This window comes from Cydia fagiglandana, chromosome 14 (genome assembly GCF_963556715.1).
Source record: "Cydia fagiglandana chromosome 14, ilCydFagi1.1, whole genome shotgun sequence".
In the NCBI taxonomy this organism is placed as follows: domain Eukaryota; kingdom Metazoa; phylum Arthropoda; class Insecta; order Lepidoptera; family Tortricidae; genus Cydia; species Cydia fagiglandana.
The window spans coordinates 16,050,230-16,065,045 of record NC_085945.1 but is presented as its reverse complement, the minus strand read 5'-3'; the positions used below and the strand labels follow the sequence as shown (position 1 = coordinate 16,065,045).

Sequence of the window (14,816 nt, the reverse complement as noted above, 5' to 3'; positions counted from 1 at the left end):
TCGGCGCGTGTACACTTGACTTAATGTCTTTGTGAACTGTGTACAGCGGTACTTAATTAGGTATGGCTAAAACTGTACTTGCTCATGTGAAACTTAGTTTCGGAATATATTACTAATAATGTACAACATTATAAATAGTGTTGTCATCAATGTCCAGCATAGATAATCGGGTAATTCGTCAATAACTGGCCACTGTTTAGTAACTGGCCACCCTAATAAAAAATGAATTTTATTCACCTGTAAACAGAATACATTTTAGTATTTATTATTATTTTAGTATTTATATTATACTTATAAGGTTGCTAGTTATTAGAAGGTGGCCAGTTATTTAAGCTTTATACTAAAATGTACTCTGTTTATAGGTGAATAGAATTAATTCTTAGTTAAGGGTGGCCAGTTATTAGCCGGTGGCCAGTAATTGACGATTTACCCTCCTGTGTTCTGAAATATTTTTGTCACTGCACCTACATTAGAATATTTCTGTTTTATCCTATGGTTGACTATTAGAGAATGCCTAATGGCATTATGTTCGCAATTTGAATTTATTTTTATTGTGCAATAAAGTTTCAATAAATATTTTTTTTTATAAAAAGTAATTGGAGAAAACACAAAAGGCTTTAGGATATTAAATTAATAATTATTTTCCGACCAATTTTCGAATGTTATCTAAACAAAATGCACTGGACATTTTATGATTCAAGCTTTGTATTCAATAATATAGGCAATTATTATAAGTACCTAACAGACTTATAATTCTAAATTTTTCTAATTCAAGTTAATTTACCTACTACGTGTAAATAAAGCCATTTTCACATTCGATCCAATGCACTATATTTATATAATATATTTATAATAAGGAAGATGACCTTTAGAGATTACTAAATGGCAAGTCACAAGCATTGCAAAATATTATATAATATTTTGTCTAGTTGAATAACAACATTGAAAACATTTTTTTAAAAACCACGACGGTGTCAAACAAGCCTGTGGCCCGCCTGATCTTATGGCTCCTCTACACGATGGGCCAACGCCGGCCAATCCAAGGGACGCATTTATGCGTTAGAGGGAGCAAGTGATATTGCTATCTCATTCTACCGCATGGCTGCGTCCCTTGGAGTGGCCGGCGTTGGCCCATCGTGTAGAGGAGCCATTAAGCAGCAAAGCAGCCACTCTAGTGAGTACGCATGTAGAGTTGCTGAATGAAGCTTACAAGGATTTCTCCTTGGGAGCACTGGAAACCTACAAGTACTCATGCGGCCCACACCAATTTTGGTGTCTAGCATTACCTAATAGTTGCCTTGCCGATTTGCCGCGCACCGCTACTATACGGAACGGACGCCTACTCGCACTTGAGCTTATACCTGTCGTAATTGACTCGTTTTGTTAAAGAGTAAACCTTTCGAGTACTATTATTTATTCTGTGCCATTAGGAACTATACAGATTCTCATTTTCAACTGACAACAAAATATAATACCTACACACACAACCATAATTCCTTCCATTTACGTAGCAAAAGCCTATGGGCACTCGTGTTTCCAATTGTTTAAATAGTATAGGGAATTTTAAATAAATGAACAGTTAAATTTAATGAATTATTTATCAGTGTAACATACGCAGTGGCCGCCCGAGTCAAACGGTAAAAATCCATTAATACTGTTTATTTGCTGAATAAATAAATCGATTCCTTTCCACTAGCATCGGTCACTCATATTAAATAATTTTAAGTAAGTATTTCAGTTTATTATTCCTATTCTTTATTACAATACAACTAGATAGTATGTTTTTAACCTCATGTAGGGTAATTCGCCAGTAACCGGCCACTTTTAGTAACTGGCCATCCTTAACAAAAAATGAATTCTATTCACCTATAAACAGGATTCATTTTAGTATAAGGTTTCAATGACTGGCCACCTTATAGTTACTAAAATTAAGTACAGTGGAACCTGGATAATTGCAATCTCAAGGGACCGGCCATTTTTTGTCAATTATCCAGGTTTTTCATTTAAGCAGGTCGTGTCAATTAACGAGGTTCAAAAAATCGTTGTGTCAATTATAGAGGTTCTCATTAATAGAGGTTGCGTTCTGACAAATTTCTTTTATGGAGGTGCAAATAACCTTTGTAAGTAGATTTACACGCTTACGTTCTGGGTTTTTGGTCTATATATTGCTTATGTCTATACTTGTGGGTAATTTTACATTACATTAATTACTACTTTATTTTCTTATTAATTACATTTGGGTTAAAAAAAATTCCTTGATTTGTAAAAGAAAGTTTTATTAGAATGTAAAATGCATACTTTGTTTTTGATTTAATCAAAAGTATTTCACCTACTACAGGCTGTGATAGATACCCAATAAATAAATTGAATTCGGGATGAAGATATAAATAAAATGATCATTGCGATTAAAATATTGTTTCTGCTGTCTACAACTACATTATTTCAATTACAGAGGTAATAAGTAAGACTCGTTTCAATAATGGAGGTAAAAATAAGAGCAAAAATAACGGATTCTTTTAGCACAGTGTCAATTATAGAGGTCTTAGTTGCGATGTGGTCAATTACAGAGGCAAAATTACGAAAAGCGCTAAAATCTAAATTGCAATTATAGAGGTTCCAAAATTTCAATTATAGAGGCCTTTTGGTCTCAAGGGACCGGGACCGGACTTTTGGTTGCAATTATTGAGGTTTTCCATTTATCCAGGTGCCAATTAACCAGGTTTCACTGTAATTATATTTACCTGCATGTGAATAGAATTAATTTTTTGTTTGGGCCACTTTTAGTAACTGGCCACCCAGTTACTAAAAGTGGCCAGTTACTGGCGAATTACTCTACTCATGTTATTTTGAATTTTTGACGGGTCGCTAAACTCGCTAACACCGTTCACAGAGTCCCAGATACTTCCCGCATAGACTTACTTCGTGTAAATGATGCCTAAGTTTAGTGTCCAATGTTTCATTCGTCGAAATCTTTCATGTACTTAGGTTTAACGATTGCATAAAATTTCGTCATTACGATTTGTGTTTCTGTGCATGTGTTTATAAAAAAATACTCAGTTAAAAGTAAATATTTCCCGCAGACTTGCTTCGTGTAAAGGCTCCTCTTCACGTTGGGCCAACGCCAACGCCAACGAGGGACGCATTTATGCGTTAGAGGGAGCAAGTGATATTGCTATCTCATTCTACCGCATGGCTGCGTCCCTCGTTGGCGTTGGCGTTGGCCCAACGTGAAGAGGAGCCTTAAATTAAATGGTGCCTAAGTTTTTAGTGACCAATGTTTCATTTGTCGTAATATTGCAAATACTTAGGTTTAAAGTAGCATCAAATTTCGTCATTAGGATTTTTGTCTCTGTGCATGTGTTTATAATAAAATATTTTCTCCACAGGTTTTTAGGTACAGAAACCACTTTGTAAATATCCGAACTCCGAATTTTTGGATGTTCGAGCTGCAAAATTGCATGGACACATTATGAATCAATTAATTCATAAAGTGACCATGCAATTCTTCGGCTGGGTGTACAAACTGTACATTATAGCATATTATAGGTATCTACTTAAGAAATATCGTATAATGTTGACTCACCTTTGTGTGGCATCTTCCAGAACGCTTCCGCCGCCGTGGTTGGCTCCCGCGGCGGCACCAGCCCGCCGACCAGCGTGGTGGCGGCGTGCGCCGGCGCCGGCCGCCCCCACCCCCCGTGCAGCGCCACCCCGCTGCCTGCCCCCCACACGGAACGATCCGCGACCAGCGCAATGACTGTTTCTTTACGCACTTGTTTTTGACAACCCTGGCCGTATTTAAGTACTTATCACCGAATACGCGCTTCTTATTGGCGCACGCTAATTAAATAACGGCACAGGGTTGACACTAAAGTCTAAACGGTCATTGAACGCGGCTTTCTGTTTTTTTTCACTTTCGCGCTTCACCTTTGTGACCTGCAAAAGAAAAGCACGATTCAAGAAATTTGTTGACCCTAATGCGGTATTAGACAATCGGATCATCAATCACAATCACTCCTTTGAAGACGACGCCGAACATGCTTCCGTCTTACTTAAACTTAGCTTAGCGCGGTAAGTTAGAGGAGTGCGGGCGTAATTGCTGAATGATGGTGCTGAATGCAGCGCCATCTATTGTTGCATATCAGGAATAGTTTGGTCGTGAGTCGATTGTAATCGTTGTAATGAACTTAGATGGTATGATAGCCCGTACCACCCAGTCCGAACGGTAGTGATGTCTGTCGATCTGTCGGCCGATTTGTTTGAGTCTCTGTTTGACTGAGACGTTGGCGGCCGCTGCCGCTACTATATGACGGTGCGTTTTAGAATATTGACTAATGAAATTATGAGTGGTCTGTCTGAAGTGATTAGTTGAAAACGATACATCTATTATTCATAACGCTTCGAAATCAAGCCTTTCTTTAACCAACTACTCGTATGTTCGAATCTAGAGGGTTATGGTTTTTTCGATCTGTAACTAAAACAGATTTATAGTAAGCAAATTTTAGATAAATTGATACTTAATGTTGAAATTAGAAATTTACCTATGTGTTACTTATTGTCATAACAATAGAACTTACCTAAAGATACGCCTTTTATAAGGCCAGTTTACACGAGTCAAGTTTTTATTAGTTATTCGCACTAATAAATAGTAGGTATAGTCGCACCAAACAAAGTCTGCAGCGGATTTGATAGCCCACGCAGTGTAAGTGTTATGTATACTTCATAATTTCATAGAAGTTTGACGTTTAAAATGACACTTGCACTGCGTGGGCTATCAAAATCGCTGCAGACTTTTTACGGTCTGACTATAGGTACTTACTTGTTACGAGTACTTCCGTACCGTCCGTACTTTGGTATAACAATTTTATTTAATTGAAAGCTGAAGCAGACGTAATAGGTATACTTAAGAAAAATTTACCAAGCCTTCCAGTGGCGGAGGCTGGTTTCAAACGGTCTTCAAAAACTTATTAAAAAAAACACAATTCAAAATATTTTAATAAACTAAGTTAATTTGTCTCAAATATTGTGTTTATTATATTTTAGATCGATACCAAAACATAGGCCCAACAAATCGTAACCCCGCACTCGATCCGCATTTGATCTTTTCAAGTCCCGGCATCGACTCGCTTTGATATGCCCCTACAGTGTCGCCGGGTCTGAGTCTTGTCAAAGTGAGTACCTGAGTACGTACTTACACTTGAGTGAAAGTTTGGACACAATTTATTGAGTTTTTTTGCTAATTGGATTCTGAAGGTGTGGCTTTTTGCAGTGGGTTTTAATTGTAGATTTTTTTATTGTATAGGGATTTTCAAATTATTCTACAAACACACTTACATAGAAAACGGGTTATGTCATATGTCATGTTCGCTGGCAAAGGGCTTTTTTGTAATGGCTTTTGATACCGGCTATTAAAGTTCAATAAAAGAGCCGTCGAGAGGTGTATTTTATATTAAAATGTTAAAGCCTTAAGTCCGATATTTTTTTAAAGAAATAATAATAATTATAAAAGAGTCCATAAGTTTCTACCGTGTATGTATTTTTCACCTTATTAGGTATTAAGGTGAAAAATACTTTCATACTTTTTTAGGGTTCCGTACCCAAAGGGTAAAAACGTGACCCTATTAGTAAGACTCCACTGTCCGTCTGTCTGTCACCTGGCTGTATCTCATGAACCGTGATAGCTAAACAGTTGTAAATTTCACATGATGATGTATTTCTGTTGTCGCTATAACAACAATACTAAAAAGTACGGAACCCTCGGTGAGCGAGTCTGACTCGCACTTGTCCTTTATATATGTACTTAATTTCATGTTAAATATACCAATCTGATCAAGACTACGCAAACATAAAAGTTTAATTTCAACCCACCATCGCGCCGCCATACTTTCTCCCACAGACTACAGCGGACAGATTCATCACTCGCTATCTCGCGATCGGCGGCCCTTTCATCTGTGGTATCGGGTAACGAAAACTTGTTCCTAATTAGTGTAATTAGTTAGTACAAGTGGACTTGCTGTAAGCGTGCGAAGGGATTTCTGTAAGTTGTGTAGCATTTGAAATAATGGGCTGGCTTATGCCAAATACCTAAGTACCCACGTAAAGTTGACGTGAACCTACAAAAGACGGACTTAACGCATTCACTGCCAGGGGGCGTGGTCTAGGAACAAACTTGTAGGACGGTGGACGCACATGTGCGTCGGGGGCAGTGAATGTGTTAATGCCTTAAGCCTTTATGTAATTCCTAATTGATATTAAATAATGGCCTTTACATACTTTTGTGCAAAGTGCATTTTTTTGTTTATATATATTTAGTGGGACTAAGGACGGATAAACAAAAATGTAAGCAGTTTTAAACGCTTTTAAGTATCTAATCAAATCACCTTCTGCCTGCGACGTCGTCTGCGTGTAATATATGATTTCCATGATAAAAACTATCCTATGCCGTTTACCATGTCTCACACTGTCTCCTCAAATACCTACCTAATGTTCATCTAAATAGGTTCACCGGTTTCAGCGTGAAGTAACAGACAGACAGACAGACAGATACAATGACTTTCTCGTGTTTAATTTTAGCGGGCACGGTATAAGTTTACATCTAAGGCTCATTTTCAATTTATAGCAAACGTTTTTACGTCATCAATGACATCATCAAATCCTCGCGTTGTCCCGGCATTTTGCCACGGCTCATGGAAGCCTGGGGTCCGCTTGGCAACTAATCCCAAGAATTGGCATAACACTAGTTTTTACGAAAGCAAACGTTTTTACATGCAGCAAATACCGCATAATTTCACAATGAAGTTGCAGACAAACTAAATTCACCTTGGTATCAAAAACGGAATTTCTACGCTAAGTAACGACAGAAAAAACAGTTTTTTACGTAAGTGGCCGTCTGGCTCCGTCAAAGGGAAACCCGCTAAGTCGGTATTTTAAAATTCTGAGTAAGAGATAATGTTGTCGATAGTGAGGTGGAAGGTGGTAAGTGAGATTTTTGTTTTTTTGGGTGAGTAATCTAATAAGGTGTCGAATTTAGGTTATTATTGATGTGGACGGTAAGTATTACAGCAATAGTTAATTATTTGTTGTAATACAGATTTGAGAAAAATTGCTAATAAGTAGGTACTTAATATATTTGTCATATTTTAAGCCTAAACTATGTTTCTTTATTTATATCGGTCTTTTAGCATCATATCACGAAAATATAAGTAAGTAAGTGACTAGATTGAGTATGGCATATCACATAACACGGATGTGTCAAGTTATTTACAAAAAAGAATTAATTTAGACAAAAGGATTTAACGGATATGGAAGACAGTTATAAAATTACTAGTATTTTGTCCTTATTGTCTAATATTTAGTTGTGTTTTTTAGAATGGTACAAAACAGATTTTAACTATCAGAGGCATTTAAATTAAGTGCGAGTTCATACATTTGCTACTAGACACACCACACGTGTAGTACACTAATCAATATGAAAATGGGACCTTAAATACGGTAAATAGTCAGACTCCGTTACTTCGCGCCATAGACGAAGAAGGCTCCATCCACTTTGAGACGCATTACCATAGGATCGGATGTCTGGTGTGTTCCGCGCACAGCTCATTAGGTTCGCTTTGATTAGGATTGGGCGCAGGTGCCTTGCGCGGTCCTTAGCAGAATAGATGTAAAGATAGTTTAGTTTTTTTATGACTGTGTACGAGTGTAGAGATCGGCCGTATAATGTTAAACACAGTACATTCCCAGTTTCCTAGCGCCTTAGACTAGGAAAGCTCCATCCACTTTGAGACGCATTACCATAGGATCGGATGTCTGGTGTGTTCCGCGCACAGCTCATTAGGTTCGCTTTGATTCGGATTGGGCGCAAGTGGGGCTGATGCGCGGTCCTGGATGCCAATAGTTTAGTTTCTTTTTGTGTTTGTGATAGTGTCGCGGCCATGTTTAGTGTCGGTGTTGGAGCATACCGGTTTATTTAAATCTTTTTTTTTAATTTTTGGTTTTTAAATAACAATAAAATTACACCTCAAGCATGAGACTTAGTTACAAATGTCCAAGCTAAAAAAATATACTATAATCAAAATATTTATCTTAAAAATTAATTAAAAGGTAATTAAAAAGTCTTATTTAGATTAAAGCAATTAGAAAGTTGGTATATTTTAGATTTTTTAGAAGAAAAGCTTCTTCCAATAGCGGAAAGCAACTGAGAGAAGTATAAGTATGATTTGATAATTTCTCACTTTAGCTTAGCCCCTATTTTTGCATCAATTTAACAAGCACTACCATGAGTACCAGGTTTTAGAGACATTCCTATATAAATCAAAGTGAACGAAACCCTTAAATTTCACCATACAATCCGCATGCGTGTACACATACAAAAACATACAAAACATACATCTATTTAGACAAGTACCCTCAAGTTAAGTTGTAGCGTCAAAGCTCGCTTCCTATTCACGTTTTTAAAGGGAGCTTTTATGTCCTACCCACATAATTAATATTACGGCCCTAGAAACATTTTTAAAGCTTTGACATTTCGAGTGTCACGCTTTGATATTTGCGTTCATTATTTTTAAATACGAGAATAGAGTTTTTTTACTGTTTTAGTCTCAAATACACGGTGCATGTGCTACATATGTAATATATAATATCATATCATTAATATCTAGTACTTATAGTCGCACCAATAAAAGTCTGCAGTCTGCAGCGGATTTGATGGCCCACGCAGTGGAAGTGTTATTTATACGTCATAATTTCATAGAAGTTTGACGTTTAAAATGACACTTGCACTGCGTGGGCTATCAAAATCGCTGCAGACTTTTTACGGTCTAACTTTAGTACTATTCTTGATAAAGTAAAATTATAAAAAAATATAATTATAGCAAATTTAGACGCCAATTGGAGAAATGATGTAACTGTAAAATTATTAAAATTATTGTCATTTTGAAATAAAATTCTAACGAGAATTTTATTTAATCTGTCTGATGTCGTATTTTATTGATTAAATCTTGCTTTAAGGTACTTTATGCATTAAAGCAAAATGTAGGTATCATAAAAAAAAACTTTACAGTACATATGGTCCTATTTTTCCGCACTAGTGCGTAAAATAGCACTTTTCGTGCGATGTCAAAAGTTTAAAGGGTATGTACTGTAAAACGTTGTACGATACACGTACGAATAGGTAATTCGCAACTTGTGTCGATTTAAAACACTCCCTTCGGTCGTGTTTTAATTTATCGCCACTCGTTTCGAATTTCCTCTTTTTCGCACTTGTATCGTAAATAACTATTTCAATCAATGAAAAGGCAAAAAATATTAATTTTAATAACAAAACTTCCGTGAGACACAGACATAATATGAAATATATTAATTTTATATAAATAATTATGTTAAATATATATTTTTGAAGATATTTCGATTACTATATTTCATCATCATCATCATCATTTCAGCGTATATACGTCCCACTGCTGAGCACAGGCCTCCTCTCATGCGCGAGAGGGCTTGGGCTATAGTCCCCACGCTAGCCCAATGCGGATTGGGGACTTGGGGGATTGGGTACTATATTTAATCATAAATATTTATAACGTCTTGTTTGAATGCTGCCTGCTGTCTACCGCACACTTAGCGCTTTAAGCTCTATTAGACGGTCGTCAGAATAGATATAAATTACTATCGCTCGGAGGTTGCGCCGGGCGATTTGTTCCATTGATTCTGCTGACGACCGATAGCAAGTTATTGGAAAATTTGCCGACTTTGTGATAATTAACGGATACATTTTGCTAATAAAATTTTATGAAGTTCAAAGATGTAGAGTAAGTAGTTTTTTTATATTATTTCACTCTCTTATTCATAAACGCGATACAAACCTCGATTAGCTAATAATCGTTTGTCTTTATCTGTCATTTTGACTTATGTATTAAAAATAACCAAATACTGGTAGTTACACAGCCTAATAAAAACCATGTTTAGCATGATAGAAACCACTTTTTAAGAGTAGTTTTTCTGGTGTCAACAAGAATAAAGAGAATCTGAGATACAATTTAGTTAGCTAACATTTTCTACTAAGTAAAAAATACAAGAAACATTTTATTAAGTGATCTGTATCGTTATATTTTTTGTACGCTGTACTTTACTTGTGTGTATCACATGCCATTCCTGCTATCTCTACCCGCCGTCTGATTTGTCGGCACGATAAATCAATCGTCCACTATTGTGATGTGTATAACATCGCCTTTCTACCGGCTACTACTGAATTATATTCTCCGTTACTAAAAAAACATAAGTTCAAAAACGTTAGAAATAGACTTATGCTGTTTTCGTTCTGCGCCGCGCTTGACCCGTGATCTCATAGGAATCCGACCCATTCATACTAATGATTCGAGCTCATTTCGCCTTTTTGAATAACCTCTATTCAAATATGTTTTAGTCATTTTGTTTACAGCCAACATGCACTAAACTTAGAAGCTGGTGATTACTTTGTATGGAATTTGAAGTATTTTATTTAGACGCAGTTATATTTTATTATTATTTTTTTATTTTTTTTTTGTTTTTTTTTAGTTTTTCGGTGAAGGAAAACATCGTGAGGAAACCTGCATACATCTGCGAAGAAATTCAAAGGTGTATGTGAAGTCCCCAATCCGCATTGGGCTAGCGTGGGGACTATAGCCCAAGCCTTCTCGCGCATGAGAGGAGGCCTGTGTTCAGCAGTGGGACGTATATAGGCTGAAATGATGATGATGATATTTTATTACCACGTTGTATTTGTTTAAATTGTGTATTTTTGCAGCAATTGCGTGCATTTTTTTCTAGATTGATAAAAAAAATTCATTAACCTTAATCAATCATTTAATACTTCAATTGCTACTGACAGACTGACTCCTGACATGTAAAATTATATTTTTATCAATAAATAATTGAATTGAACTGCATTTTATACTTACAACTACAAGTTTAAACCAAATTTGCATAATCAGCTTAACCGTTCGCACGACAGTACAAAACGCTTTTTTATCAAAAAAAAATGTCACTTACTTTCAAAAACGACAAATTAATTGAATAAAAATTATACATTCACCGATCCGGCTATTTAAAACACTGCCGGCGTTTTGATCACCAAAAAAAAATGTCACAAATACATGAAAAGCTTTTTACTTAAAAAAGGGTATATCTTAATCCTTATTAAGACCGAAAGGGTGAGGATATTGAGACCTGTTATTTTGAGAAGGATTATTTTTTTGGCTAATAACACTTCGGTATCATATCTGGCCGTAAAACGGGGGCGGCTTCGCTCAGTTTTAAGAAGATTATTTGAACGTACTACATAAAATCATTTCCTTAAGCTGAGCTGGCTTTTAAATTTATTTTTTTAGTCTTATACAGAGGAAATCTTAAGTTCGGAGTACGGTTTAATGGAATGAAGTGAATATGGCTGAATGATATACCTATTATATATTTAAATGTTTTTAGTAAGTATTACTTTTCAGGCTAATAAAACTATTTCTGTGCGTGCGTAGTGAAACTAGAGTAATAATTGTTTTTTTTTCATTATTGCTAAAAGTTATGTTGTCAATTGGTACGATTTTCATTTTTTTAATTAATATGCTTACATTATGACTTAAAACTTTTTGGGAAACTAAAGAGACCCGCTATATGGGTTTACATAGTTCTCATTTTAAATCATCAAAATAAATTTTTAATTAAAGGACAAAAAATCCGATGCCAATTTGGTAGGAAATGCCAAACAGGGATTAGTGTCAAAAATTAAGACCCTCAACTTCAAAATGACATCGATTACTTAACACTAAAATGTCACATTACACGCCGTTCATACATTTAGCCGTGTAATGACAGTGAGAGCGCAACTGTCAATGGTTATGTCTCTCTTTGTCAAAAAATGTCATTAATATGACAAAAAAAATGTCAAAAGTGCCGATTCCCCTCTGAGTTGTTATAATGCGTGTCAACACTTGAACAGAGTTTGAAATAAATAATAGTTCTGTGAATGAATGTGCTTGTCGGCACGCTTGACTTGACATCACTCGATTTATTGATTTTTATACATTTTATGGCGTTCTTTGATGTCAAGTACAAATAAGTTTATTTGTGTTGACTCCAGACAGTAAGTATTACTTTTATTTTATGTCAAGTAGTTCACTCGTTAAGCATTTTTTCTCTTAAACTAAAAAACAATGTTGGAATAAGTATTTGAAGAAATAAGATTTAAACATTTTTTTTTTTAGTTTTTTATTAGTATAATCTTCGTTTTTAAATATTAAAAAATCGATGAACAATACTAGTTTAGATTGAAAGTGCAGAAAAAATAAAATATCCCATAGTTTTCTTAGTATCAAATACCTAAATACAACATTTTCGCTCCTACATCCATTTAATTTCAGCAATTCATACAAAAAATCTATTGTGAGTTGCGAACGGCCGTCCTCCATTGTGTCCCAAGTATCGCTTACCGCAAAAATTATTTGCTGCCAACAATGCTCTCGAGATCTCTATTTAACGAAATTACAAATTTCGGACTTACACGCTTTCATGGCGGTGGGATCAAAGTCGTCAGATGCGTCTTCGATTGACGTTTTTCGTTTGTTTGCTTTGGGTCGATATTTTTTTTGCGTATAAAAGTTGCCGATGGAAATTTTAATATGTACCTTCTTTAATTTTTTTTTTAACTTTATATATCTTTATTTAAACAATATGAACAAGAACAGGAACATAAAAATAACTATCAAAATTTGGAAATTGTATTTAAATATATATTTTCTACGTGTGTGTGTTAATCGAGCCTTTTTTTAAATATCAATCTCATTCAATTAATTAATTCATTATTTATTTATACTAGTTCGATTGTTTATGTAATTAGCGTAATTACCTACGTTTAAGGCATGTTCTTATCTTTTTTTTAAATATCAGTAGGTATGTTTTCAGGAATATTCTTTCATAATTTCAATATTTTAGGTACTTTCAGACGAACTTACTTTTTTTTAGTACAGACCTGTTTTTTATTTATTTACCTATTTAAAATGTTACATTATACAAATAAATTTTAACGTAAAAAAAACTAAAAACTATAACCGAAATTTTAACGAGGTTAGTAAGTGAAAAGTTACCCTTACTAAGTTATACCGCGTTTAATCTCCTCAGATAACTTTTAAAATAAAATATCAAATTACAGAAAAAAACACAATAACGCCAAATGTTTACTTTTACAAATTATCTATAACAATACGTATTTTATTTCAATTTCGGGTAACGCCAACCTTTGGCTCAAACTAAAATATCGAATTACAGATAGGGATAAAGTTTTTTTTTTGGAACAGGTAGCTTTTTGTACAACAATTATATAATTTGTTGATAATATTTCAGTTTTACTTTCATTTCTAATTGTAATTTTTGTTTTGGCGGTCGGTATGTTTTCCATGTTTTAATAAAATGGAAATTAAAAAAAACACAATAACGCCAAATGTTTACTTTTACAAATTATCTATAACAATACGTATTTTATTTCAATTTCGGGTAACGCCAACCTTTGGCTCAAACTAAAATATCGAATTACAGATAGGGATAAAGTTTTTTTTTTATTTGAACAGGTAGCTTTTGTATATCAATTATTTATAAATTTGTTGATAATTTTTAAGTTTTACTTTCATTTGTAATTGTAATTCTTATTTTGGCGTGCGGTATGTTTTCCATCTTTTAATAAAATGGAAATGATGACTTAGTATAGGTATTATTATTGATTGTTATTCGCTTTAAAATTAAAACCGTAACCTTTACATTATACTTAATTAACAGCTACTATTATATACAGTAATTGTTATTAGCGAGCTTTTAATAGTAGAGACGGCGTAACAGACGGTAGAGCCGAATTAAATTTTAAATTATTCAATATCTAAGGTTTTAGATTTTTTAGTAAATGCATATTAGGTCTCTTAAATTGTTTAGATAAATTCTGTTAATCACTTAAAGGACTTGTTTTTAAATCCATTCTTGATGAAAACTCTGAAAAATCTCTTCAGACTTCCTAACCTCAAAACAGGTTTTATACATCCGATGACACTTCAACTTCCGACTTCAGTAATCAAGCCAGCATCAATGACTTAAGGTATCCTAGATGACCTAAACTTAAGACCTAACCTAAAACACTAAAAATCAAAAACCACCTACCTCAAATCTCACTAACAGTCCAACACAATCACAAACATCACAGTCAATAAAACCTTACGGTATCTCAATGGTCAGTGTAGCGTAACCCTAATGTATTGGGTGAGAAATAACCCGCCAACCGTTCACGATGTCACGGCTGGCTAGCGACTGGCCCAGCCATCTGATTCCAAGTCAGCCGTGTGAGCATCGGGGGGGCGGGGCCTGCTCCTAGGGTGGGTGCACGCACACACTCAAACGCACAGTGAGGCGCACACAGACGTTGTTGGCGCGCTGTATGGACGTCTTGAGAATTTGACAATGCTGCCGATTGTACTGTTTTATGATTTTTGGAAATTGGAAATGGCTGGGAAGTTGTTTTTGAGTTTTACTGAAAATCGGATTTATTGATAATTTTTACGTGTTATTTTGTTTTCGGAAGTGTTCACTTCGTCACTAAATACTTAAAAGTTGTAACTTACCTAAATATATTTATACTTAAAATAAAGGCGTGTTCAGATATTTGTGAGCGCCTCGACCGCTCCGATATATCTGATAACGACTGTACTAAAGGACCGCTAGTATGTATTTATAAATTTTCACCAAACGACGCGAACTTTTTACGTTTGTTGCTTTTTTCTAAAATGCTGAACCATTTTAAAAAATTATTTTTT

At 34.9% G+C, this 14,816-nt stretch overlaps 1 protein-coding gene across 2 annotated transcripts in view; it reads right to left on the bottom strand.

Moving 5' to 3' along the window:
- Nucleotides 1-14,517, bottom strand: part of LOC134670915 (paired box protein Pax-6) — an 84,851-nt gene extending 70,334 nt beyond the window's left edge. For both annotated transcript variants that reach the window (XM_063528746.1, XM_063528747.1), the window contains exons 1-2: nucleotides 14,167-14,517; nucleotides 3,584-3,936 (exon numbers count right to left, since the gene is read on the bottom strand). In XM_063528746.1, coding sequence (XP_063384816.1) covers nucleotides 3,584-3,596 — 13 coding nt within the window. In that variant the 5' untranslated portion in view covers nucleotides 3,597-3,936; nucleotides 14,167-14,517. The remainder of the gene's footprint in view (nucleotides 1-3,583; nucleotides 3,937-14,166) is intronic.
- Between the last annotated feature and the right edge of the window lie 299 nt (nucleotides 14,518-14,816).